Source organism: Schistocerca cancellata, chromosome 10, assembly GCF_023864275.1.
Source record: "Schistocerca cancellata isolate TAMUIC-IGC-003103 chromosome 10, iqSchCanc2.1, whole genome shotgun sequence".
NCBI lineage: Eukaryota > Metazoa > Arthropoda > Insecta > Orthoptera > Acrididae > Schistocerca > Schistocerca cancellata.
In genome coordinates this window covers 157,512,025-157,526,833 of record NC_064635.1, presented here as the reverse complement: position 1 = coordinate 157,526,833, position 14,809 = coordinate 157,512,025, and the positions used below count along the sequence as shown (strand labels likewise).

General features: G+C 47.7%; 1 protein-coding gene across 1 annotated transcript in view; it reads right to left on the bottom strand.

The window, feature by feature from the left end:
- Window positions 1-14,809, bottom strand: part of LOC126106210 (uncharacterized) — an 89,057-nt gene that overhangs the window by 24,834 nt on the left and 49,414 nt on the right. Inside the window, exon 4 of the mRNA XM_049912441.1 lies at window positions 7,336-9,252. Coding sequence (XP_049768398.1) covers window positions 7,336-9,252 — 1,917 coding nt within the window. The remainder of the gene's footprint in view (window positions 1-7,335; window positions 9,253-14,809) is intronic.

The window sequence follows — 14,809 nt, the reverse complement described above, 5'->3', positions numbered from 1 at the left end:
GGGAAGGAAATCGGCTGTGGCCTTTCAAGGAAACCATCCCGGCATTTGCCTGAAGCAATTTAGATAAACCACTGAAAACGTAAATGAGGATGACCGGATGCGAGTCTGAACCGTCGTCCTCCAGAATGCGAGTCCAGTATGCTAACAACTGCGCCACTTCGCTCGGTCGATTATTTTGCAATTCACTCGTAACACAGTACACCTGTTATCAAACTGCCCGTTGGCTTCTGTCTATGGTTCTGCGGCCGATGTTTGTTTGATGATTTTTCTGGCGTTTCGCCAGCTCAAATGGCTGGCATTGTCTGAGCTTCATCCTCCATTTCTGGGGCGGACAAAAGCCAACAGACAGTTTGTCAACAAGAGGTCACGAAAACCGTAACAATTTTGTACAGTAGTTATCTTTACTTTTTCATATTTAAGTCTGTATGCGAAACCGATTGTCTGCTCTGATATGCTTCCGTTTTATTATCAAATAAATAATCACAGACTACAACTTACACTACCTACTTAATTTGAATAGATTGAGAGATGCTGCTCTTTACTAACCCACACAGATGGCAGAGGCCCACAACGCGAAGAACGTACGTTGGAGGCTGAGGAACAAATTCTCGACTGCATCCACGAAGATCCTACTCAGGGTATTAGAAGCATCGCCCGCCAGGTGGGTGTATCGCACACTGTCGTTTGTCGCAGTTTGAAAGAGGAGCGTCTGCGGCCTTACCACATTTAACCCGTACAAACGTTGGAAGAGGAACATTTCCCCCCGCGACGACAATTCGCTGTGTGGTTTTTGTTACAAAGCGCGCAGCATGTTTTTGTAAACAAAATACCCGTCACAGATGAATCGTGTTTCACACGCGACGGAATAACTAATTTCCTTAACATGCAGACATGGAGTGTACACAATCCACACCAAATAGTAGCAACACTTTTCCGTAAATGTATGAGCGGATAAAGTCGATGCTTAGATTATTCCGTCTTACGTTTTACCTGCACAATAGACTGGTAACCATTACCGAACCTTTCAATAGGAAACATAGCTACCAACTTTATTAGAAAATGTTCCGTTAACTGTAAGTCAATGGCATGCGGGGTAGCCGCGCGGTCTCAGGCGCCTTGACACGGTTCGCCCAGCTTCCCCCGTCGGAGGTTCGAGTCCTCCCTCGGGCGCAGGTGTGTGTGTTGTCCTTAGCGTAAGTTAGTTTAATTAGTGTGTAAGCCTAAGGACCGATGACCTCAGCAGTTTGGTCCAACAGAACCTTACCGCAAATTTCCAAAAAATTTCCGTACGTTATAACATGTGGGTCCTCAACGATGGTGCTGCATCCCACGTTAGTCTCAGAGTACGAAGATTTTTGAATAGACGATTTCCAGGACGATGGATAGGACGTTTTCGTCCACATTGATAAACAGCACGCAGCCCTGATTTAAACCCACTGGGCCATATGAAGGAACTTATTCATGCTCAGAAAGTAATTAATGTGGACAAACTTACGCAGAGGACTTTCACGGTTGCCAGAGCCATAAAGGCAAATGTGCATGTGTGTGAACGAGTGCGACGAATTGGGTGCGCCGTAATGAGGCATTTGTCGAACCGAATGGTGGGGGGTAGGGGGGGGGGGGGCGCTGATGACCTTGCCGTTTAGCGCCCTCCGCTATAAATTATCATCATGCCGAATGGTGGGCATTTTAAACACTTATTTTAATATTTGTGTACAGGAGCAAAGTAATCTCGGTTTCATTTTCATTGCGGTACTGTTGTAGAAACGGAACATAATCTGATTTTAATTTTCGTTATGGTATTGCTGTAAAAATCGGAAACAGTTCATTGTAATTAATGCATAACAAATTACGTGGTAAGTGGTTCATTTTGTACTGAAGGAAACACATTTTATTTTATGTTAGCTTCTCTTTAGTACCACAACCTTCGTTATAGTAACGCTGTAAAAGAGGAAACGTCTGTTTGTACTAAATTCATTGTTTATGTAAAACGAATTACACGTTCTTGACAACCCTGTGACCGTTTACATTGCTTGTTTCGGTAGTACCTAGCCGCCGCGCCGTCTCGTACACATCCAATGTTTACATTTCTCTGGTTCGTCCGTTACCTTTCTCTGACCGCATCAGTTGAGAATGTAAAGAGAAATGCGTCTACCATCAAACCTATAAATATCTGTTTTTTAGGAATACAAAAATAAAGAACGTGATTCAACGATATTTCAGTAGACTTTTTTGTCAAGCACACCGAGATGTGCCGCCTGAGTAATTTTAGTAGCTTATACCGTTTACACCTTGTACCAAGTAAACCAAAGTTGTCGCTGATAGGGCGACGTAATACCAGTATAATGATACACACTTTCCCTCCACTGTCACTAAGGTCGCAACTACATATCTTTGTAGCATATTATGACGAATCTATTTTTAAAAAAATATCCACGTGTCTTAAATTTCTGATTAGTCTTGCCGAGTCTACGAGACACAGGCAGAGTTGCAGAGTGTCTGTGTTCTGCTGATCATTCTTCTTCCGTTTCCCTGTCTACTATGAAGCCCGCTTTTTCGAGTTTGGAAAATTTTATTTTATTACTTAACTTCGAGTCCAGGCATATGCTCTTCCTAACGCCATAGTCGTGAAGGTAGCCTAAGTGGAGGAAGTCGTGTACACCCTCTGTGTGTGAAGCCTGTTAAGTCTCTTGTGTGTGTTCTCGTACCTTAACTGTGTACATATCGTATACTTGGACGTCAAATTCGGGGAGCAGCGCAGCATTTGCGCAAACGACCGTGACAGTTGCCTGAAAGTCACGCGCAGGGTGGTCGCTGTACCTTATCACGACCGCTATTGCGACGCGCATTCGATTCAGGTCGGACTCACCTCCCTGTCTAGCAGACTAACGCGTTACATGTTACGTTATTTGAGGTGGTCACTGTTATGTTCAGACTCATTATGTTAATTCATGTCAGGGCACGGTGCTTCATGCTTCTTTTTTCGTGATAACAGTGCAGACGGGTGTCAAGCTGGGTTCAACTTTCAAGTCTGGTTTAGTGTAAACTAACAAGGCCTTCGCCTACTGCTAAAGATAATGTCTGTTTTCGATGGGATGACTTTATTCACATTGTGACAGCTGTTACGGCGGGATCGCACTTTGTAATAAACAGCGTACATATAAACTGCACTATTATTGGCGGAGAAAATTACGTGCATGATTGCTAATTGTAAAGGTCTAGTGACATTCACACATGCACGTGTTAAGAGAATATTAGTTATGTTTATTATGAGGAGTAGTCAATGAAATCCGGACTCCTGCCACAATGGGACATGGAATGGTTCCATTCAAAAGTATTCACCACATGCGTCGACATTTATCCCACTGGGAAACAAAACGATCAATTCCTGTTTCGTAAAATGCGTTCGGCTACTGGCGTTTCCACAACCACACCCACTCTTACACTTCCAGAACCCTTACACAACTGAAATCGACGTACATGCACGTCTTTCTTCACGTTACCAACGTTGAGAAAATCGCGTGGTGAAATATCCAGGCTGTGCAGAGGGATCCCAACCAAATCGCTGAAGCGTAGCCTTCGTCTGATTGGCAACGTCGGGAGTAGGCATTACAGTGCAACGGGACGATTTTATGCAACAGCATTCCAACAGCCGGCCGTTGTGGCCGAGCGGTTCTAGGCGCTTCAGTCTGGAACCGCGCAGGTTCGAATCCTGCCTCGGGGATGGACGTGTGTGATGTCCTTAGGTTAGTTAGGTTTAAGTAGTTCTACGTTCTAGGGGACTGATGACCGCAGATGTTAAGTCCCATAGTGCTCAGAGCCATTTGAACCATTTTGAGCATTCCAACAAGCCAAAGGCAAACAGCAATGACGATAGTGTAAACATTCCACATCTACCTCACCAAACAAATCCAAAGCTGTTTTCAGAAGTTCCGCTAAGGTGATGATGACCTGCTCTTTCAACCGCAGGGCCCCTCTACGCATTAAGTTCCCCGCCTGTGGGATCACAATTGATCTCCAATGCTCTGAAGACACTTGCAGAGAACCAGTGCGCCATAAAGTCAAAATTCCCAGGAATGCTGTCAGAGGGATTGATCCTGTTGCACGATAGCGCCCATCCCCACACTGCCAATCGGACGAAGTCTACACTTCAATGATTTGATTAGGAAACACTCCAACATCCTCCGTACAGCCTGGACTTTTCACTGTGCGATTTTCAAGTCTTTGGTGACTTGAAAAAAGATGTGTGGACATCGGTTTCAGCCAGACGAGGAAGTACAAGAGTGGGAAATGTTGTGAATCTGTCATTAATTGCGCCCGGGTTCCCGGGTTCGATTCCCGGCGGGGTCAGGGATTTTCTCTGCCTCGTGATGACTGGGTGTTGTGTGATGCCCTTAGGTTCGTTAGGTTTAAGTAGTTCTAAGTTCTAGGGGACTGATGACCATAGCTGTTAAGTCCCATTGTGCTCAGCGCCATTTGAACCAAAATCTGTCATTAACTGATCACATTCTATGAAACTGAAATTCATCATCTTGTCTCCCAATGGGGTAATTGTCTTAATACATGTGATGATTACTTTTGAATGGAACCATTGCACGGTCCCATTGTGGAGGGAGCCTGTTTTCATTTAAATGTCCCTCATAATTTCACTCCATTGCGGAGTGTGCACCTTTCTTGGCAAATGAAAACCGCGAGCCAGACCGGGCCTCGAACCTGCAAGCTTTTCCTTTTGCAGACTGTTGTGTACATAGTTCCACGTAGTCAGCGCGTGCACAACTTTTCCACTAGAGCGCGCCCCGCTAAGCACAACAGCGCAGGCGCAGCGCTCGTCCGTCTCTGCACTACGAGATGGCGCTGTCATAGAGACGGACCAAATTCTGCTTCCACCGATCCGCGTATTAATATGTAACGCAGCCAATGAGATTGCTGCTAACGTAGAACCTTTTCTCCTCGTGGATCACACTCCCGCAGTGATACCTGAACGCTCGAGGTATTATAACGAGTGTACAGACCTCCAATTAGTCAGTCTGCATTAGTCTGTACCTGTCTATAGTCAAGTTTCAGTCTGTACCTAATAAGATTATCATATTCCTGTACATAGCCATGAAGATAAATGTATAGACACTTTGTTAAGCATCAGAGATATGGAGAATAAAAATTAAGGTACCAAGACCAGAGGAACTTCAAATTGTCAATTGTAAACAGCATCCAGAATCAAGTTACGTAATATCTATGATTTTTATAAATCTGTGTGAAAATTAATCTAGTTCTGTTTAAAGTTGGTCACCGTCAATCTGCTACTCTAAGCGTGCAAGTGGCTTTTCTATCGTCTGACCTAACGACAGAAGATAAACACGCCACGATAAGACCACGAGACATATTGCTGGCACTCACGTACTTCGTTAGAGCGACAAGTCAAATAATCTGATGGTGTGTGTACCGAAGGTCTTACAGTACGCACACCACACAGACAAATACTCTTATGTACTGAGCTACTGAGGCACGACTTCCAAACCACTCTCACAACTACACTTCGTCTCTCCTACGTTCTCAGCTTCACAGAAGACATTCTGCATAACGTTTGGAACTAGTGCTCCTGGAAGAAACGAAGGCAGAAAACACTTCGCTGCATAGTGAAAATTCACTTTGGAAACAATCTCCTCAGCTGGGGTAAGCCGTTTTTTGGCAATATACACTCCTGGAAATGGAAAAAAGTACACATTGACACCGGTGTGTCAGACCCACCATACTTGCTCCGGACACTGCGAGAGGGCTGTACAAGCAATGATCACACGCACGGCACAGCGGACACACCAGGAACCGCGGTGTTGGCCGTCGAATGGCGCTAGCTGCGCAGCATTTGTACACCGCTGCCGTCAGTGTCAGCCAGTTTGCCGTGGCATATGGAGCTCCATCGCAGTCTTTAACACTAGTAGCATGCCGCGACAGCGTGGACGTGAACCGTATGTGCAGTTGACGGACTTTGAGTGAGGGCGTATAGTGGGCATGCGGGAGGCCGGGTGGACGTACCGCCGAATTGCTCAACACGTGGGGCGTGATGTCTCCACAGTACATCGATGTTGTCGCCAGTGGTCGGCGGAAGGTGCACGTGCCCGTCGACGTGGGACCGGACAGCAGCGACGCACGGATGCACGCCAAGACCGTAGGATCCTACGCAGTGCCGTAGGGGACCGCACCGCCACTTCCCAGCAAATTAGGGACACTGTTGCCCCTCGGGTATCTGCGAGGACCATTCGCAACCGTCTCCATGAAGCTGGGCTACGGTCCCGCACACCGTTAGGCCGTCTTCCGCTCACGCCCCAACATCGTGCAGCCCTCCTCCAGTGGTGTCGCGACAGGCGTGAATGGGACGAATGGAGACGTGTCGTCTTCAGCGATGAGAGTCGCTTCTGCCTTGGTGCCAATGATGGTCGTATGCGTGTTTGGCGCCGTGCAGGTGAGCGCCACAATCAGGACTGCATACGACCGAGGCACACAGGGCCAACAACCGGCATCATGGTGTGGGGAGCGATCTCCTACACTGGCCGTACACCACTGGTGATCGTCAAGGGGACACTGAATAGTGCACAGTACATCCAAACCGTCATCGAACCCATCGTTCTACCTTTCCTAGACCGGCAAGGGAACTTGCTGTTCCAACAGGACAATGCATGTCCGCATGTATCCCGTGCCACCCAACGTGCTCTAGAAGGTGTAAGTCAACTACCCTGGCCAGCAAGATCTCCGGATCTGTCCCCCATTGAGCATGTTTGGGACTGGATGAAGCGTCGTCTCACGCGGTCTGCACGTCCAGCACGAACGCTGGTCCAACTGAGGCACCAGGTGGAAATGGCATGGCAAGCCGTTCCACAGGACTACATCCAGCATCTCTACGATCGTCTCCATGGGAGAATAGCAGCCTGCATTACTGCGAAAGGTGGATATACACTGTACTAGTGCCGACATTGTGCATGCTCTGTTGCCTGTGTCTATGTGCCTGTGGTTCTGTCAGTGTGATCATGTGATGTATCTGACCCCAGGAATGTGTCAATAAAGTTTCCCCTTCCTGGGACAATGAATTCACGGTGTTCTTATTTCAATTTCCAGGAGTGTACTTTCTTCCGAGAGTGCCGATCCCTGGTATGCTTCCAAACTTCAGTGGAGTTTGAAAGTAGGGGAGAGTACTGTCGGAAGTAAAGCTGCGAGGGTGGGGTGCGAGTCATTCACACCTGAGTCGGTAACAGCATTTGTCTGCAAAGGCCGAGGTTCCGAATAAGGTTCCCAGCCAGCAGTACTGGATTAGTTACATGTAATGCACGGTACATCTTAATTTACCTCTAATTCTTCTCGCACCATACAGATGTAAGTGTCATTCTGTACGCGACGTTTCACCTCCAGGATGTGCCGGTACAGGGCCCGGCACCCGCCCTGCTCGAACGCGGCCTGTAGTTGTACGGGGTCGTGCTGCCCCGCCTTCACGACCCCCAGGTGGCTGAATTCACTTCCCGCCATCAGCAGCACTTCCACAGCAGACCAGCATTTGCGCTCCCAGGCGTACCTCACCGGCGTCCACCCGAGCAGCCCGTCCTCCGCAGACAGCGCGCCCTCCCCCGCGCGGCTGCACAGTCGCCGCAGCAGAGGGAGCGAACCGCGGGCCGCCGCCAGGTGCAGCGCGTTGCGGCCACACGCGTCCGTCTGCCTCCAGTCGGCACCCCCGGCCAGCAGCGCCCTCATCTCCCCCTCGTCGCCACCCGACAGGGCCTCCAGCACCGCCTCCAGCAGTGCTCGGCCCCTCGCCGCCCTGCGGTCGAAGGACTCTCGAAAGAAATCCAGTCTCTCGTTGAGGTAGGCCTCACGGTACACCTCCGCACGGCTCCGATCTCCGTACCCGAGGAAGCACCACTTGGCGAGGAAGTGTTCGGCGAACGTCCTGTGCAGGAACTCCGGTTTCCTGTAGGAGAACTCGTACACGATTCCGGCTCTCACGAAGTCTCCCCTATCGGACGGTGACATTGCCGGTACGTCTGCGCTGTGCAGCAGAACCGACGCCGCGAGGAGCATCAGCTGTTCTTCGTGCTTCTCCTGCGCCTTCTCGACCTCTCTCCTCTTCCCGGGAGCGGAAAAGTTGTCACCCCATTTTTCCTCGTACAGCCTTCTGAATTTATTTCGGAAGAAAGCTTCGTACAGAGTCACAATGTCATACGTCTCATCTATTTTCTGCGACAGATTTACAAACATTTCAGCAAACAGAGGGATCCTCAGAAGATTCCTCAAGTTCTTGTCGAGACCACTGACGGCTGGGATGTTTCCCTTCGAGGAATGGCTCGTGAAGAAATATTCTAGCTCCGATTCACTGAAAGGCTCCAGCGTGTGTGCCGACACTCCCATCCGAGCCTCTAAGAGCTTCACCGGTTCTGGCCTCGTCGTCACCAGGAGCTTTCCGTTGCGTGGAGACAGCAGAGGCAGCACCTCGAGACACTTGTCGACATAGTCGGGGCACACCTCGTCGAAGCCGTCCACGAGACAAACGACTTGCGTGGACTGCAGCAGGCAGTGTCTAAGCAGGGTGTACTCCAGTTCACCTAGAACACCCTCGTTAAACACTGTCCCCCTCAAGATGTCTTCCGCAGCACTCACACCGTTCTTACTGTCATCTAAAACTGTGTAAAACTTAAATAGATTAACTCTCAATAGCCAGCAGGAAGGGACCTTCTCTTTTATTTTTTCCGCCACGTGTGACAGCATCTTCGACTTGCCCACTCCGGGCTTCCCCTCCACAATTATTGTGTTGTTGCTGGTACCTTTGACGTGCTCTTTCTCTCGCTCTCGAATCTTAACCAGAGTGGAGAAAAACTCGCCCGTCAACACCCGCTGGTCCACGAGCTTCCTGGGCACGTAGTGCGCGGGCAGAGTTTCCAACTCCCGGCCCATCCTCAGAGGCTGCGACAGCTGTGCCAGAGCCAGCAAGAGTGCCGGCTCGCCGTCCAGCAGTGACTGGAGGGCGTCGACGTCCGCCACCAGGTCCTGCAGGCGGCATCCGTAGCGGTCCCCGTTCAACGCGACACTAGTGTTCAGGAAGTCGTTCCAGCTGTCGCCGCTGATGTCGGCTGTGCGGCAAGTGTCGCTGAAGCAGTGCCTGCCCCTCCACGACACGACGACGAGGCGGCGTTGACTTCGGCGTTCACTTTGCATCTCGTTCGTAAGCTCATCCAGAATCGCAGAGCTATCTTCAGTCTCATCATCTACAATCACCTGAAGATAGTTGAAATAGATCAGTTAGACACAAATATATTCAAAAATCGTTTTTTCTAAATACAGCTTGCATAATTATTTCAGAATTTTCGCATATTGAAATTTACACTACTTATTCACAACATAAAACAGCTTTAAATGCCTTGTTTCTCTTCAGAAGAATCAATGAACACATTTTTGTTCTATCTCTGTATGATTCCATTTTCACTTCGTAGTAATTAAACTTGATAAGATCTATTGGCACTAAGAACCACCATTACTCCCAGTGAACTAATACACTATGTGGTCAAAAGTATACGGACAAAAACATAGGTTTTTCATGTTAGGTGTATTGGGCTGCCACCTGCTGCCAGGTACTCCATATCTGAGACCTAAGTAGGCATTAGACATCGTCAGAGAGCCGAATAGGGCGCTCTGCAGAACTCACGAACTTTGAACGTGGTCAGGTGATTTTCATTGTGTCATACGTCTGTAAGCGAGATATCAACACTCCTTAACATCCCTAGGCCCACTGTCTGCGATGTCATACTGAAGTGGAGATGTTGTGTACATAGTTCCACATAGTCAGTGTGTACACAACTTTCCCACTAGAGCGCGCCCCGCTAAGCACAACAGCGCAGGCGCAGCGCTCGTCCATCTCCGCACTACGAGATGGCGCTGCCATAGAGACAGACCAAATTCTGCTTCCACCAATCCGCGTACTCATGTGTAACGCAGCCAATGAGATTGCTGCTAATGTAGAACCTTTTCTCCTCGCAGATCACACTCGCACAGTGATACATGAATGCGCGAGGTATTATAACGAGTGTACAGACCTCTGATTAGTCAGTCTGCATTTGTCTGCCCCAGTCTGTACCAGTCTGCATTAGTCTGTACCAGTTTATAGTCAAGTTTCAGTCTGCGCCTAATAAGATTACCATATTCCTGTACATAGCCATGAAGATAAATGTATAGACACTTTCTTCAAGTATCAGAGATATATGTGAGAATAAGATTAACATACCAATACCAAAGGAACTTCAGATTGTCAGTTGTAAATAGCATCCAGAACCAAGTTAAGTAATTTTTATGCTTTTTATTATATTAATAAATGTGTGTGAAAATTAATCAAGTTCTGTTTAAAGTTGGTCACCGTCAATCTGCTACTCTAAGCGTGCAAGTGGCATTTCTATCGTCTGACCTAACGGCAGAAGATAAACACGCCACGATAAGACCACGAGACATACTGCTGACACTCGCCTACTTCTTTAGAGCGACAAGTCAAATAATCTGATGGTGTGTGTAGTGAAGGCCTTACAGTATGCACACCACAGGAGACGTGAAGGGACACGTACAGCACAAATGTGTATAGCCCACCTCGTCTGTTGACTGACAGAGGCCACCAAGAATTCAAGAGGGTTGTAATGTGTAATAGGCAGATATCTATACAGACCATCACACAGGAGTTCCAAACTGCATCATGGTCCACTGCAAATACTATGACAGTTAGGCGGGAGGTGAGAAAACTTGTATTTCATGGTCGAGTGGCTGTTCTTATACCACACATCACACCGGTAAATGCCAAACGACGCCTCGCTTGGTGTATGGAGCGTAAAACATTGGACTAATGAAAAGTGGAAAAACGTTGTGTTGAGAGACGAATCACGGTACACAATGTGGCGATCCGATGGCAGGGTGAGGGTATGGCGAATGCCCGGTGAACGTCATCTGCCAGCGTGTGTAGTGCCAACAGTAAAATTCGGAGGCGGTGATGTTATGGTGTGGTCGTGTTTTTCATGGAGGGGGCTTGTACCCCTTGTTGTTTTGCATGGCACTATCACAGCACAGGCCTACATTGATGTTTTAAGCACCTTCTTGCTTTCCACTGTTGAAGAGCAATTCGGCGATGGCGATTGCATCTTTCAACACGATCGAGCACCTGTTTATAACGCACGGCCTGTGGCGGAGTGGTTACACGACAATAACATCCCTGTAATGGACTAGCCTGAACTGAGTCCTGACCTGAATACTATAGAACACCTTTGGGATGTTTCGGAACGGCGACTTCGTGTCAGGCCTCATTGACCGACGTCGATACCTCTCCTCAGTGCAGTACTCCGTGAAGAATGGGTTGCCATTCCCCAAAAAATCTTCGAGCACCTGGTTGAACGTATGCCTACGAGAGTGGAAGCTGTCATCAAGGTTAAGCGTGGGCCAACACCAAACTGCATTCCAGCATTACCGATGGAGGCCGCCACGAACTTGTAAGTCATTTTTAGTCAGGTGTCCGGATTCTTTTGATCACATAGTGTAGATTTTGTGGGGGACAAGAGCACTGAAATAGTCTGTGTTAGGCGAAACAGTTTATTGTAGAAATATTCCATTCAACACCTATTTTAGTAATACTGTACAGAGATTTTATGTGTTTCTAACACTAGTGCTCTTATAACACTCCATAAAATCAGTATCTTGTAAAAGTGATTTAAATGTTCAAGGAAGTCATATTTTGTGACTCAATAAACGACACAAAAATACACTCCTGGAAACTGAAATAAGAACACCGTGAATTCATTGTCCCAGGAAGGGGAAACTTTATTCACACATTCCTGGGGTCAGATACATCACATGATCACACTGACAGAACCACAGGCACATAGACACAGGCAACAGAGCATGCACAATGTCGGCACTAGTACAGTGTATATCCACCTTTCGCAGCAATGCAGGCTGCTATTCTCCCATGGAGACGATCGTAGAGATGCTGGATGTAGTCCTGTGGAACGGCTTGCCATGCCATTTCCACCTGGTGCCTCAGTTGGACCAGCGTTCGTGCTGGACGTGCAGACCGTGTGAGACGACGCTTCATCCAGTCCCAAACATGCTCAATGGGGGACAGATCCGGAGATCTTGCTGGCCAGGGTAGTTGACTTACACCTTCTAGAGCACGTTGGGTGGCACGGGATACATGCGGACGTGCATTGTCCTGTTGGAACAGCAAGTTCCCTTGCCGGTCTAGGAATGGTAGAACGATGGGTTCAATGACGGTTTGGATGTACCGTGCACTATTCAGTGTCCCCTCGACGATCACCAGTGGTGTACGGCCAGTGTAGGAGATCGCTCCCCACACCATGATGCCGGGTGTTGGCCCTGTGTGCCTCGGTCGTATGCAGTCCTGATTGTGGCGCTCACCTGCACGGCGCCAAACACGCATACGACCATCATTGGCACCAAGGCAGAAGCGACTCTCATCGCTGAAGACGACACGTCTCCATTCGTCCCTCCATTCACGCCTGTCGCGACACCACTGGAGGCGGGCTGCACGATGTTGGGGCGTGAGCGGAAGACGGCCTAACGGTGTGTGGGACCGTAGCCCAGCTTCATGGAGACGGTTGCGAATGGTCCTCGCCGATACCCCAGGAGCAACAGTGTCCCTAATTTGCTGGGAAGTGGCGGTGCGGTCCCCTACGGCACTGCGTAGGATCCTACGGTCTTGGCGTGCGTCCGTGCGTCGCTGCGGTCCGGTCCCAGGTCGACGGGCACGTGCACCTTCCGCCGACCACTGGCGACAACATCGATGTACTGTGGAGACCTCACGCCCCACGTGTTGAGCAATTCGGCGGTACGTCCACCCGGCCTCCCGCATGCCCACTATACGCCCTCGCTCAAAGTCCGTCAACTGCACATACGGTTCACGTCCACGCTGTCGCGGCATGCTACCAGTGTTAAAGACTGCGATGGAGCTCTGTATGCCACGGCAAACTGGCTGACACTGACGGCGGCGGTGCACAAATGCTGCGCAGCTAGCGCCATTCGACGGCCAACACCGCGGTTCCTGGTGTGTCCGCTGTGCCGTGCGTGTGATCATTGCTTGTACAGCCCTCTCGCAGTGTCCGGAGCAAGTATGGTGGGTCTGACACACCGGTGTCAATGTGTTCTTTTTTCCATTTCCAGGAGTGTATCTTACAATGTTTCAGTTCTAACTACAATGATCGCTTCACTGTACAGTATTTAATAATAGTAAACTAGAAAACAGCTCTGCTTAGTGGGCCATAGACAACTGTAATGCTAAAACAATTTCGGTAAATATGAAGCAGTTGGAGGTCAAAGGCATACTTGCCAGAATATGTTCGTTTCGAATCTATTACTCAGAAATAAAAAATGTATCCTAGGGGATAATTTTTCACCTTCGTAGACTTTAAATAAGCTTATGACTCAGTGGACCGTAACAGCCCCTTCAAAAATCTAAAGGAGTTCGGCCTAGACCTCAAAGTCAGTGCACTTATTAGACAAACACTAGATTGTGCAAAATCTAACGTAAGGTTCAGGGAAAATTTTCAGCATACAGTAATGTGATAAGATGGTGGAGTGTCTCCATTAATTTCCGTCTGTCCCTCTCAAAACTTTTCGAAAACTTGAACAAATCAAAGGTTAAAATGGAACAAAGAATCAAGTTAAGAAGAGCCATTACCATGGTAGTCAGATTAGCTCTTGCATAATAACCTATTATTATGATTTGGAACATTCCAACAGATCACAGCGAGTACATATTCTTAAAGAAACAAAAGAAAGGGAAAGAATCCGTACCTCGTCATAAAAGGAAACATAAGTGTTTGGCATCCAAAAAAAGAGAGAGCTTCCCTATTTTTTGGCGAAATCATTTAAGACACTAGCATATAAAATATTGTTTATGAAATTCAGTACCGCAAAAACTTAAACAGCAAGATATTTACGATAAAAGATGCATCAGAAAATGGACAAAGCTAAGAAGCTGTAATATGATAATCAAATACTAGTGTTTTATGGAGCTGAAACGTTCATTTTAAACAGATGCACTGAATAAATCCAAAAATATCTGGGGGAAGCTGTGGAGTTCTGCAAAACTCGCAACTAAGCTAAAACTGGAACAATGTAACTGATCACTGCAGTAAAAGAGGCCTGTAAGATGAGGAGGTAACAAACACAACGGGAAAGAAAATTTTGTAGCAGAAAATTCATGGCCACTTAGTCAGCTAGTCGTTAGGTGTTTATTGCCTAATTTTCAGCTTTCCCGTGTTTATTTCCAGATGAGCTGGCCTTTGGAGACATTCAGTAATTCAAGACTGTAGTAATTTTCATTAAGGAATTCAGTGCTACAGATGGAGAGTTTGCTTAAGGAGCTGCAATGTGACAACATTATGAGGACCGATGAATTACAGACTATACAAGATGGTCAGAAAGAATCTGAGAAACTTTTCAGGGTGTTGCATGGTAAGGTGTGCTGAAAAATTATTGTTAAGAAAAAAATTCGATACATTGCGACGTTTCAGAATTAACTAGCATTTAAGTTAGCAACCCGTTGCTTGTGCAAAGCCAAACGACCCGCCGTAGACGGTGTTGCCAAATGTGTTCTTCGTTTCGTTTCCTAAAACCAAACAAGAGAGCGATACAAAATTTGGACATGACGATATTAAGGGCCGAACCAGAGCCAAATGCTGAGCTATCGCGTGCGCTGTCACCAACAATATGAGAATAACTGACACTAAGCGTTTCTGACGGGGTGCGTGAACTTCCGCTCAGCGTTCTGGTTGGCTAACTTCAA